General features: G+C 51.2%; 1 protein-coding gene across 1 annotated transcript in view; it reads right to left on the bottom strand.

Annotated features, from left to right (window-relative positions):
* The window catches only part of Fam53b (family with sequence similarity 53, member B), a 95637-nt gene that overhangs the window by 65884 nt on the left and 16044 nt on the right, over window positions 1–13709 (bottom strand). Inside the window, exon 2 of the mRNA XM_013021968.1 lies at window positions 3991–4252. Within this exon, the coding sequence (XP_012877422.1) occupies window positions 3991–4068 (78 nt within the window). The 5' untranslated portion in view covers window positions 4069–4252. The remainder of the gene's footprint in view (window positions 1–3990; window positions 4253–13709) is intronic.

Genomic DNA, 13709 nt, shown 5'->3' with positions numbered 1-13709 from the left:
CTTTTTTCTTTTTGCTTATGTGGTGCTGAGGAATCGAACCCAGGGCCTCAGGCATGCAAGGCAAGCGCTCTACCACTGAGCCACCTTCCCAGCCCCAGCATTTAGTTTCTTAAAAAGGAGAATAAAGGAGCCATTGCAGGCACTCCTGGGACAGAGGCCACCTCGCGTCTCACAGGCCCTAGTGCAGCAGCTTTGAGCTCTCCTCGTCCAGCAGGCTCACATACCAGGAGATCTTCTCTCCTGGGAGTAGGAGTGGCCAGGGGTAAGGGAGGCCTTAGTCCTAGGGAATCCCAAAGTGACCTGACTTACGCCATTCCTGGCCTCTCCAGAATTATATTGCTAATTACATCCTAATCGTAACCCTCACTTCTGATTTCTTCTTGATCTGACTAGAAGTAAGAGAAACTGCTTTCTGCCTTTCCTGTTGTCAATATGAAGCCAATGTTACCAGGGTGCGCCATGACTGACCCCAACAGCATTCTCTGCACCTCTGCTGCTGCTCAGCATCGGGCAGCCTTACGCCCCGGGTTCTGCCTCACAGAGATCCTCCCAGGACTGTGATCTGAGGCCTTTCTTGGGTCATTCACAGGAACTCTCCCTGAGGAAGGAGGAACACTGAGATGGCCAAGCCTCCAGAGCTGGGGCTGGGCCTGGTGGGAAGGTGCTGGGTGGAGCAGTCCGCTAGACCTCCAGTCTGTACTCTGTGTGCCCCGCCTGAGCTCTTGGAGCCGCAGTCTCCTGTCTGGCTGAGGGAAAGAGATGGTTGTTGGGATAAGGGAGGAGCAGGGTGCAGGAGCCCTGAACTCAGAACCCTCCCATGATACTCCCACACTGTTTCCATTTGCCCCATGCAAGCCGTGCTAGGTCCAGCCCAGGATGCAGCTGGTAGTCCCTGTGTGGCTTGTCAACAGTCCACAGACAAGAAGGTCCACTCCAAAGGGGCCGGCCCAGCCGACCTGCCATCTGGAGTCAGGGAGGGAGGAGACAGATGGCCCACCCACCGCACCAGGTGGTTTTGGGTCCCGACTGGCCAACGACAAAAAGCAGAAAAGAGGACACTCTTCCACAAGGGGAGGGAGTGTAGGAGAGAGCAGAGAGCCTGGCCTTACAGGGGAGATTACAGGCAGCAGATTCCCTCCCGGGAGCCCAAGCTCTCCCAGCTTCTGCTTCTCCTCTTTCCTAAGAAGACAAGGCTTCCCTCCCTGGCTAGGGCTGAGGTCATGCTCCCCCTGGCAGGAACTCAGACCATGTCTCTGCAAGAGCAGCTCAGCTGACCTCAGGCCCCTGTGCCTGGGAAGCAGCCAGTCTCACCCTGTGCGGGAGAGCACAGCAGCCCCACAGTGCTGAGCTAGCTGAGCACAGCTGGTCCCAGGCAGGGCGCCTCCCTCCGGCCCTCTACTGGCCCCTCGCCCTGAGGTTACTCCTGGCTAGAGCTACTCCACATGTGTTCTTCCTATTTCCCCAGGAAAAGAAAGTCACCAGACACGCGCGCGCGCGCGCACACACACACACACACACACACACACACACACACACACACACACAAAACCCACCCAGAGAGATTCAACTCATGTCTGCCTACCTCCCAGCTGTGAACTGAGTGGCAGTCAGAGAGGTACCTAAACAATGACATACTCAGAAGCCACTGGACGGTGGCACCTGTGTTCTCAGTGACTACAGATATTATTGAGCACCTATGAGGCACTAGGCCCAGGTTTCAGGCTTTTGGCAACAAGTGAAAGCAAATGCTCTGCTTTCACGAAACTCCCAGCCTAGCGTGGGGGAGTCATTCAATTCTCAAGACCAACAGGTCAACTGGTAAATCAGTGTTAAGAGCCTATGAGAGAGAACAGATGAAAGAGACAGAAGGTATATATGGAGGAGGTAGATGGTAAGGCAGTGGGTGGAGGGAACAAGATTCAATTTTGGACCAGAGAGGGAAGGAAAAAAAAGGAAGGAAGGAGACAGTTCTGTTAAGGGGAGAGTGTGCTGGGCTGTAGAAGAAATGCAAAAGCCCTGCAGCAGTGTGCTTGAACAGAGGGAGCAGGAAGAACAGCAAGAGGCCATGGGAGACAAGGTACATGAGTCTCGGAGCTTCCTAGCGATGGCTTTCATGTTTATTTGGCACAAGGTAAGAAGCTACTGGAAGGAGGGCTGGGAAGGTGGCTCAGTGGTAGAGTGCTTGCCTTGCATGCATGAGGCCCTGAGTTCGATTCCTCAGCACCACATCAGCAGAAAAAGCTGGAAGTGGCGCTGTGGCTCAAGTGGTAGAGTGCTAGCCTTGAGTTGAAGAACTGAAGCACAGAACCCAGGCCCAAAGTTCAGCCCCCACAACCCACCAAAAAAAAAAAAAAACAAAAGAAGAAGTAGTGGAAGGTTCTGAGCGAGTAGACAGATCTCGCTGTATTTCCCTCTGGCTTCTGGGGGAAGCAAAAGCAGGGAACCCATTGCCATTTCTATGTGCAAGCCAGCAGGATGGAGGCAGTGGAGGTGGTGAGAAGAGACCACATAGCAGATAAACACTGAACACAAAATGGAAAGGAAGTAGCGGTGGCAGAAGACCTGGCTGGCCACGTCAGCTCCCCTTGTTAATGACCAAAGTTGCCATCAATCAGACACCTTGGTGCCTGCTCTCTACTGGGCACCTGCTCTCCACTCAGCCCCTGCAATGCTGAGAGGGAGGATACATACAGGGAGGATCCACAGAGACCAGGGTCCAGATTCCAACCTGGAAGAAGAGGCCTGTACACAAGCCAGGAGGTAGGGTTGCTGGGCAAGGAGGGACCAGAGGGAGTGCCCTGTTCTGGTCTCCAATACACATTTGTAAAGTGAGGAGCATGCACGAATGGTTTCTGAGCCACTTTTATGCATCCGAGACCACATCTAGTGGTCCTGCTCTGTGAGTTCTGCCCTGACATGCTCCAGCCAGCCAGACTTCTCAGATGCACTGGATTTTACTGGGCTTCGGCTATGACTTAGTGCTAATGAGGTCTTGAAGGGTCACTAAATGCAAATCATTCCAGGCAGAGAAAGGCAAAGCCAGCTCAGAGTCATGCTGGTTCCTGAACTCCTCCAGCCCTCTCCCAGCAGGCCGAGGTACTAGGTGTAGGTGTGTGGAATGTAAAGGCCTTGGTGGCTTTCCCAAGCTCTTACCAGGGTCAGACCTCAGCAGTCTATCAGTGTGGTCCTCACTAACACGAGACCAAGAAAGGCAGCCCCTGGAGGGGCCGCGTGTGGCTTCTCCTAAGTGGCCATGAAGAGTGCCTTGTGAGGCTGGAAAACAGACCCTGGGCTAGCCCAGTGATAACCAGGGAAGGTGCAGACTCCTGCAGGTAAGCCCATCTGGCAAGTCCTAAGAGTGTGGCCAAGGCAGCCGCTGCTCCCTGCAGGGAAGGCTCACTTTGGTTAGCTGGGGTTGGGAAGAGGGCTGGGTTGGAGGTGGTTTTGCTCATGGTACAAAACATAGCTGCCTCCCTGCCCCATCCTCACCACGACTCGATCGGAGGGTGGCCCCAGGGTAGTGGCCACCATGGCCCGCCACCTGCCAGCAGGCTGCGCCTTCCTTCTCCCTCATCTCTCACTCTTCACATTCTAACTACCGCAACTCTCACCTCTCTCTGCACTTCTCTTTGGAGGCTATCTTTGCTATCTTGGCCCTCACTCCAGCCTTACCCACTTGTGGAAACTGCCGCCCCTTGCTGGGTGGAGGCAAAAGGAATGTGGAGCAGAGCCCAGCAGGGCAGCTGAAGCACACTTGGCATTATCTAGCACGCAGCCGCCTTTCTCCCCGGCTCTCCTGAGCAGCTCACTGCTTCCTCTTGTGAGTAAATGTCCAGGGCACATGCTCCCATGCACCATGACCCAGACTGGATCATCTCCCAGAGCTCCACTCTTGGGCACTCTGATCTCAAGGTGGATGCCCTGTCCACAGCCCACCTGTACACCAGGCCTCGAAGAAGGTCAAAGGGATGAAGGCTGCTAGGGGCTCACCAGTTCAGGGCTGAAGGTCCTACATGCTATGGAGTCGGCTCCCTGGTTGGCGAGGCTTCTCCTTAGGATCATCACCATGGTAAGGACCTCAGGCACTGGGCTGCATACCAGGGTAGGCACAAGCCATCTTCAGGAGGGCAGCCCTGGGCCGTGGTGACACCTGGGCACCCCCAGGGAATGTTGTCAGTAGAAACAGCTCCCCATCAGTCACTCACTCTCAGGATGAGGCTCTTCTGGGAAATGGCCAAGTGTGGTCAACTACCTGGTAAGACAAAAGACAGGCAACAAGTTCAGAACCAGGGAAGAAGAGAGTGGAACCGGGGACCCACTGGGAACTAAAGGAGGTGCATTCTGGGAGGCCACCAAGTCTCAGATAACCCTCTAAGAGCAACCCCTCCCTCCCAGCCTCGGAGCACCCCAAAACCAACGGGTACAACAGTACACGGGGGTCCACTCATGTGACCCCCTGAAAGGTCTTGAGTTTGGGTAGCTAGCAATCTAGCATGCTCAAGATGTGTGACATCTTACCACCAACCTAACTTTCAGTGTACTTTGAACACACACCGGGGCAAGTTCACATAGGCTGAGGGTAAAAACACACCTCACCCCATCCCATGTCCAAACCCGAATGGTCAGCCCTCCACAGCCACTGGCAGCTGACAGGGGCCCAGTCAGGACACACGCAGGTTCTCCTTCTCCACACAGGAACAAAAGTGAGTAGAGGCCCCGAAAGGCAAATAAAGTTTTCTACCATCCTTACATCCTTAGCTCATGTAATAAAGGTGTTTATTGTTTTATAAAAAAAAAAGTGACTGGAAGCTGGGCACCAGAGGCTCCACCTGTAAATGCTAGTCATTCACAAGGCTAAGCTGTAGAAGGTGACCAGGACAGAGGTCTGTGAGGTTTTCTCTCTATTGTAATCAGCAGAAAGCTGGGCTGGAGGCATGGCTCAAGTGATAAGGCAAATAGACCAAGCAAGCACAGGCTGAGTTCACTCCTCAGTAATGGGAGGCAGAGGGGAAAAGGCAACTGAAGAATCAGAGATGTCTACCTAGAGGCACACATTATGGCCGTGCCACATTTGACATCAACTATTTTCAACACTGGAGGTCTCTTCCCCAGTAACCTTCTAGCAGTGACTGGACCCTCAGCATTGCTGCTCTGCACAGCTGCTCAACAGTCCGCCTGACCAACCACCATTTCCCACTAAGCAGAGGCAAAAAAGGGATCAGGCTTCAGCAGAGGTTTAAAAGATCATGCCTTATAATTACTCCGATACTCCATCCCTCTTCTCCCCACCCTTCTGTGGTTAAACCTCCAAATGCACATAATACAAGGGATCCAAAGAATACCACCAGAAAACAAAAATCATACCAGTAATGGCAATAAACAAATAGAAAGGTAGCCCCTAATCTGAAATTAAAAACAAACAGTTCAGCGTCGGAAAATGCTTTAGAATCTTCTGTTCTGTGTAAAAATTAATTACACCCTGGTATTTACTTGCCATCCAGATTGTAAATCATATTTTCCTGTTTACTTCGATTAGACTTTACAGTGGGTGTTATTGAAATTGCTCAATTACAGGCCAGCTGGCAAGCACGAGAAAATTACCTTCTACTGTTCTTCGAAAACAAGGTTCATCCAAAGTGCAAACTCAGGGAAGGGGAGGAGGGAAATCAATCCATTTCCAAAGCCTGACTGTTGGGGAAGGGAGGCACGGGGGGGGGGGGGCAGAGTCCCCGGCAACACCAAGACACCAACACCTGACAGGTCTTAACAGCTCATCAACCTACAACCGGCACATGCTAACTAAGTGTGGTCAACTCAGTCCACTCCTCCAGGGACTGGACAAGTAGCAGGCCCTGGTCAGGGGCAGGCCAGGAGGGGAGCTTGGACTCAGCCCTCAAAGGGGCCCTTCCTTTGTGCCATCTGAGCAAGGGAAGCATAGAAGCCATGGTCTTTCTGGGTGTAAGCCTCAACTCAGTTCTGGGGCAGCCAGCCACTGGCACCATGTCTGAGAAGTCACGCCTCCTCCCCTCCCTTCTCAAGGAGGCAGACAGGTTCCCAAGTTTCAAGCTCAGATCTACAGTCAAGCACACCTGAGTTCCTCTTGAAATACACTGTCCCCTCAAACGTTGCCAAGTGCTTTATCTCTGTGCCTCAGCTCCTCTCAGTAAACAGAGCCGATACTGCCTGCCTCATCAGGTGGTAGTAGCCTAGGAAGCAGAAACCACACCTTCTGCTTGGTGCCTCTCCTCTGAGAAGTGCTGTCAACAGTGGCTACTGCTGTTGGGGGGGGGGGGGAAGCCCAGATCCTTTCCTCAGCAATGGACACCAGGCAGTCTTCCTCTCAAATTTGTTTAAATTCCATCAAAAAGGTCTGGCTGTAGGATGGCCCTTCCCTCTGGTGAAACAGTAGGAGGCCGCTAAGAGCGATGCTGTGGAAGTCTATTGCCACGGAAACACATCAGCCCCTCCAGTCACAGCGCTGCACAAAGCACAAAGCCGGAAGCCGGGCTGAAGGAGTGATGGGGCCTCCTGGCTCACACCAGCTCCATCTCCACAGCAGCCTCTACAAAGGGCTGCCGAGGCGGCATGAGGGGTAACAGACATGCACAACAGCACCCTGAGCTCCTGGAAGCCAGCGGTGATCACCGGCCCCAGAGGAAGGGGGAGGTGTGGCACCCAGCAGTCGTGCTCTCTCGGGGAACTGGCAAAAAGGCTGTGAAGTAGGCACTACTCACACTGAAGGCAGAGGAAGCGGGTGCTGGAGGCACAGGGGCCCAAGGCGTATGGCACGGCCGCTAGAGTGGGGACAACCTGGGTAGTTAAACGACAGAGGGAACTGCGTGTGGACTTTTAAAAAAATCCCAACTTGACAGCGGGGAACAGCATTCACTGGGAGGTGGCTGCACGGAGGACGTGGGGCAACAGAACAGACACTGGAGTTCTGAGGCCGCTTCAATCAACTTTTTCTGCACCTTTACACCACCAAGCACAGTGCCTTGCACAGAATAAGCACCCAATACACAAGTCTGGAACTGGGTAAATCACAGCCACATCTGAATCCCCACACATTCTCAAACCAGCAGAGCCTGAATTTCCCTGGGATCCACGGCAGAGGTCTGGACCAGCTTCACTGAGGAGTGCAGGTACCCACCCAGCGACACAGATAAATCTAATGACCAGGCCAGCATCTTCTCAGAGAGGAACTAGGTGTGGTCCTGAAAGGGCCAGTAACTGGGGGGAACCCAAAGGACACTGGTTGGGTACAGACCCTGCCTTGCCTACTGGGTTCTCTCTGCGCCTACAGGAAAAGGATGGCTTCTATCACTGAGCACTGCTGTGGTTTGGGTGTGGCTTGTCTCCCAAGGGTTCCAGTGTGGGAAGCCTGGTCCCCAGTGAGGGCTGTTCACAGGTGGTAGGGCCCTGACAGTGTGGGGTTAGGTGGGGGGAATGAGACCTCACAGGGTACTGCTCTCTGTCTCACAAGCCTGGCCAACACACCCAACCACTCCAGCTTTCTGTCCCACCGTGTGCTCATCTGCTGTGTGGCCTTCTCCAGAGCTTGCCTGTTGCTGGCACCATGTCCTCAAAGTCCAGAACCAGAAGCTAAATAAACCTCTCTTCTTTATAAAATCACCCAGCCTGTTGTTCTGTTATAGTAGTAGAAAATCAACTCAGCAGCTAAGGCAGGTCTGACAGTTCTCATTTTATAGCCATATGCACAGCAATTCACCAGAGTCTAGGATCTTCTAGGTCTTGAACCCTGGTGAGACAGGCCCCAGGCCTGTGCTTCCCATCAGTGCCCACTTCTCCATCCCAAATGCACCCTCAAACACCCACTCGGACAACGACGACGTGGTCCAGCCTTCACATTCCTGAGCATTTATCCCAGAGAAATGAACACGTACGTAGGTTCACACAAAAGACCTTCACACAATTGCTTTATCTGTAACAACCCAAACCAGGAAAACCCAGATGTTCTTCACTGAGTGAATGAATGGTTAAATGCACCCTGGCTCCTGTTCTAAAGAACACTGCTCAGCCATAAAAGGAATGAACTCTAATATACACCAGGACTCGGGGGGAAAAAATCTCCAAACAATTCTGCTGAGTAGAAAAGAAACCAACTCAAAGGCGAACGGTTGTACGATTCTGTGTTCATTGTATTCTTGAAATGACAGAATAACAGAATTGGAGAACAGAGGTTGTCCGGGTTTGGGATGGGGTGTGGTTAGAATGGTCTGAAGCTTGACTGTTCCCCTGTTTGTTCATTTCCTGCTTCTGATGTCGTCACTACAGTTGTAAAACATAATACCCCAGATTTCTCTGTACTATTTCTCACAGCTACATGAATGTAAAGTGGTCTCAACGTTAAAAAAAAATTAAATAAGACCCATTTGATGTGTGCATTTGTCAAAACCCATAGAACTAAATAACCAAAAGAGTAAATGGCACTGGAGACAAAAGAAAATGTAACAAAACAAAAAATCAAATTCCTGCCACCTGCACTGGGAAGACAGCATGGAAAAGGAGCAGAGGCTGTGGGGTTTGGCAGCCATGGCCTTCACTGAAGTTATCTGCTTTGGTGTCCTCATCTGTCAAGTAGGAACAGTAACATTTTTGCCCTGGGCACTGTGATTGTAATGTAAGAAAATGAAAGAGTTGGGGCTGGGAAGGTGGCTCAGTGGTAGAGTGCTTGCCTTGTATGCATGAGGCCCTGGGTTTGATTCCTCAGCATCACAAAAGCAGAAAAAACCAGAAGTGGCGCTGTAGCTCAAATGGTAGAACGCTAATCTTGAGCTGAAGAGCTGAGGAACAGCACCCAGGTCCACCACCGACAGAGAGAGAGAGAGAGAGAGAGAGCAAGAGGGGGGGAGAAGAAAGAAAAAGAAAGAAAGAAGGAAAGAAAGAAAGAAAGAAAGAAAGAAAGAAAGAAAGAAAGAAAGAAAGAAAGGAAGGAAGGAAGGAAGGAAGGAAGGAAGGAAGGAAGGAAGAAAGCTTGCCACAGGGAAGCCAGGGAAGGACACAGATGTTGGTGGCTTCCGGTCCCCTCTGCATGAAGTACAATTGTGGGCAGCAAGCCTTGCCTTTGGACATGGTCCCAGCATCGCCAGTGCAGTTCCTTACTCTGGACTCAAATCCTCCATTGGCAATGCCCAGCACACTCACCTCTGCTGTGACTCCCTGGGCAGTGTTGATAAAGGCCTCCACTAGGACTCCAGACACCACCTGGCACCACCTGGCTACCCAGCATCTGGGAAAGTTGCCCCTTAGTCGGCACCTCAACAAACATGGGGACACAGCGATCACCTGCAGACTCTCCCCTGCTCCCTGGGTGCCAACGTGGTGGCAGAGGCGCCTGCGCACCCCCAAGGGCTCTTCTCACAACAGCTATAAGCCGGGTGTGTTGGTACATGTCTGTAAACGTAGCCCTCAGGAGGCTAAGGCAGGAGGAACGCAAGCACAAACACAGCCTGGGCTACATAGCAGGATGCTGTCAAACAACAAAAGAACGACTCAAGCTCCTCAGCACTATACCCAAAGCTAGGCCTACAGCCCAAGAGCCCCAGGGGTCAGTCCCGCAGCACCCCACACAGCTCACCACCAGCTCACAGGGCCTTCCTCAGCTGCACGTCCAGACACAGCCCTCCAACCTCATCTCCCAGAGCATGAACCTCAGGCTGGGCTTTCTTACTGCTCACCTTCTGTGAGTAGCCCACTTCCTAGATGGGAAGACTAAGACTCCAAAAAATTAAACCATTTGCCAGCATCCTATCTAGCCTGGCAGGGCTGGTACGACATGCACGCCTGCCTCCTCAGGATGCTCCTGACCACAGAGGGACAGCTCTGCTCTCTCTCACCAGCCCTTCCTAAACATGAAATGCTCTTGCTTTTTTCTGTAATCTTCAGTGAGCCTTCACAGTTTGCACACCACGAACAGGGCTGTGAAATAACCCTGTGGTCTGCAGCTCTGGGCTTCTGGAGAAGGGGAAGAGCTCCACTGGGCTTTCCATGTCAGAGGAGGAATGGGTGCTACGAGTGTGAACACCATAAGGAAGTTCTGCAAATGCTACACTTCCAGAAGCATCTGCAGAAGGCTTCCATGGTGCATTCAGAAGATCTCTCCCTGTAAAAGAAAACTGACCGCACTGGTAATGGTTGGGACAACCAAACCTTCCTTCCGTCGATGCCTTTATCCTGTCTGTACCACTTGTTATGTCAGTTTTATAGAAATATTTTAATACCTTAAAAACAAGACTCTGACCAAAACCTACACATGAACTTGGATACTGAGTGATTTTTCTGGTACAGTCCCGCTGTCAGAGCTTGCGTTTCCTCCTCCGTCCCGTCGGGCAGAGGAAGTGGAAGGGGAGTGTCATGAAGGCTCTGTGCACTGTTAAACTTCCATGCCACACTCATCTGCATGCAGGACCTACAAGCAAATTATGAACATTTGGGGAAGTGCAACTCTCCACGGGAACACGTTGTCTTCTGCCAGATTCTGTGACAAATCAAACCCTTCCCACCCTGCAGGCCTGGAGATGTCCTTCCCTTGTGTAACGAAGCCATGTGTGTCTGAAGGGTAACAGTGAAAAACCACTTAGGAACTGATCCAGAGCTCTACTTTCCCACTCTGACCTGACACTGGAACCGGTTCTGAGAATGTGTCTCCCACTACCGTGGACATGTCAACCAACTCCCTCAGCCCTGGGTCCTGGGAACTACTGAAAAGCCATTGATAAAAGACAGAAAAACAGAGACAAGTGAAGCTCTTTACTCAATAACTAACATTAAGGACACAATACCAAATGTCATGGTCTTATGGATGACTCTATAATAGAGGCAGCATTTAGAGGAAAAACACTCTCTCTCTCTCTCTCTCTCTCTCTGTGTCACACACACACACACACACACACACACACACACACACACACTTCCTAGTTTTTTGTTGTTTTTTTTTTAGTCGGTCGTGGGTCCTGAACTCTGGGCCTGGGGGCTATTCCTCAGCTCTTCAGCTCAAGGCTAGCGCTCTACCATTTGAGCCACAGAGCCACTTCCAGCTTTTTCTGCTTATGTGGTGCTGAGGAATCAAACCCAGGGCCTCATACACACAAGGCAAGTACTCTACCTCTGAACTACCTTCCCAGCCCACATTTTCCTAGTTCTTGGTCTCTACTTGCAGAAATACAGTGACAAAGAGTCTAACTTTCAGAACCAGATGCCAGTGGCTCACCCGTTCAATCCTAGCTACTCAGGAGGCTGAAATCTGAGGATCAAGTTTCAAAACCAGCTTGGGCAAAAAAAGTCCACGCATGCTTATCTCCAATTAACCTGCCTAGAGGTGTGGCTCAAGTACTAGAGCACCTGCCTTGAGGGAAACACACACGCGCACACACATGCACACACACACACACACACAAGCCAACCTTTTCCCTCAGAAGGGATCAGCACAGAAGTGTGCCAGGCCCTGAATTTACTGCATCTTCACAGTATCCCTACTGAAGGGCACTGTACTTACTCTATTTTCCAGGGAAGGAAACTGAAGCCAAGACCAAAGTCACCCAGTTGTGAACAAGCCACAAAGACTCAACCTAAGTCAGCAGAACTCCAAAGGCTCTGTCTCAGGCACTAGACTTTTCTATTCCTGGAACCATGATGTGCTTTGTGAGACTCTCAGTTTGCAATGCACCACCTCTGGAATACAGCTCATCCCAAGCAGTGCCAGGCTAGACATCAGCCTTCCAGAACTTACATTCAAACACCCATCCCAACCCATCTCCCCTGTGCAGCCTAGGTAAGGATGTGCTTTAGTATGCCTCTAGCCTGGGCACTGAGCCTGGACCTAGCAGGAACTCATCGTGACTATCTGCTCAGACAGAAGCAAAACTGGGGAGAGTGATGGCCTCCACTCTGGATGCTGCACTTCCAGCCAGTCCTGGCCGAGCTGCATGACCCTAGGCAAGCTGCTAACTGTGCTAAGCTCATTTACTTCCATTGTCACATATAAGACACAATCCTTCTGCTGACCTCAAGTACAATGAACCCCAGGAAGTCATGTCCTGTAAGGTTAGGGCACTAGAAAAATGTGTCTAGAAGTACAGAAACCCATAGATAAATATGATTCTTAGCAGAATAGGTACTTAGCTGAGAGAGAGTTGCTTGCTGCAAGAATAAATAAAGCACATGCAGTCTTTAGAGAATACACGCGCCCCTCCCTGTCCCTTGCTCCAGAATAAGGCAGCAAGTATTTGCAGGTGCTTCCTTCTATAACTGATGCGCATATGTTCCTTGGCCTAGTTTTCTGCAGATAGTAAAAGGCCACGAGAGGCCCACATTTGGAGGAAGACTACCAGCACTATACATGGTTAGAGAGGAATCTCATCTGTGCCCTCAGATGAAAAACAGGGCTCAGAGTCCCTAATGGGTGTGTCTTAATGGGGGCAGACAACAAAACACAACAGTAAAATGAGCTGCTAAAGCAATCTGGGACTGTGTTCTCCAGAGCTTTCCAAAGGCTCTCTACCAGTGGGGCAAGGCTTTTCTGCCTTTTTTTTTTGGGGGGGGGTGTCCACTCGTGAGGCCTGAACTCTGGCCCTGGGTACTCTCCCTCAGCTCTTCAGCTCAAGGCTACTAGCACTCTACCACTTGAGCCACAGTGTCGCTTCCAGCTTTTTTCTTTTTGCCTATGTGGCGCTGAGGAATCGAACCCAGGGCCTCAGGCATGCAAGGCAAGCAAGCGCTCTACCACTGAGCCACCTTCCCAGCCCTGCTTTTCTGCCTTTTTAAGCAAAGAACATTTGAGGGGAGGTAAAGGAATGACATTATCAGAGATGGGGACAAGATGACCTACGTTGTTCTTTTTTTTTTTTTTGGGTCCAGCCATGGGGCCTGAACTCTGGGCCTGGGCACTGTCCCTCAGCTCTTCAGCTCAAAGCTAGTGCTCTACCACTTGAGCCACAGCGCCACTTCCGGCTTTTTTTTCTTTTTGCTTATGTGGTGCTGAGGAATCGAACCCAGGGCCTCATGCATTGCAAAGCAAGCGCTCTACCACTGAGCCACCTTCCCAGCCCCTACGTTGTTCTTAAAACTGAGACCAATTGGATGCCTGGCCCATCTGCCAATGAGAAACAACCAAAAGACAAGTTTCCTATCAGCACTCAGTAATTCCTGCCACAGTTCATGTAAGACAAGTTTCCTATCAGCAGTCAATAATTCCTGCCACCATTCATGTCTTTAGTCCACCACACACTCGAAAAGAAGACCTTGCTGCAGATGAGAATTTGCTGAACAAACTCAAAAGGAAGGAAATGGGGGACGGGAGATGGGTGAGCCAATACTTACTGAGGATGTGAAGCTAGATGCTGCCTTCTCCTCAGAATCAGGGTGAGGGAAAGGGTGGGCAGAGAACCAGAGTATGTGAGAGGGCAGCAAGAGGCCCCAGAGATAATCTACTGAGTCCCTAAGCCACTTAGCCTAAGACAACCATGACCTCTTCCTTCAACCAGACCTACTTACAAACGTAGCGAACTTAACCAGCTCTTGACTTAAAAGTAAGAGATGAGGTTTGGGAATATTGAAAACAAAACTAAAAACTGAGAAGCCCAAACAAGAGGCTGCATGGCCTACAAACAGAATGAATCTCAGGCGCGTGTGTTCTCGCAGTCAATGCACTGACCAGCAGCACCCACCCTCCACTCACTTCCCTTTCTCAG

The sequence above is a fragment of the Dipodomys ordii genome, unplaced genomic scaffold, assembly GCF_000151885.1.
Source record: "Dipodomys ordii isolate 6190 unplaced genomic scaffold, Dord_2.0 Scaffold58, whole genome shotgun sequence".
NCBI classification, from domain to species: domain Eukaryota; kingdom Metazoa; phylum Chordata; class Mammalia; order Rodentia; family Heteromyidae; genus Dipodomys; species Dipodomys ordii.
This window is presented reverse-complemented; position numbering and strand designations above follow the sequence as displayed.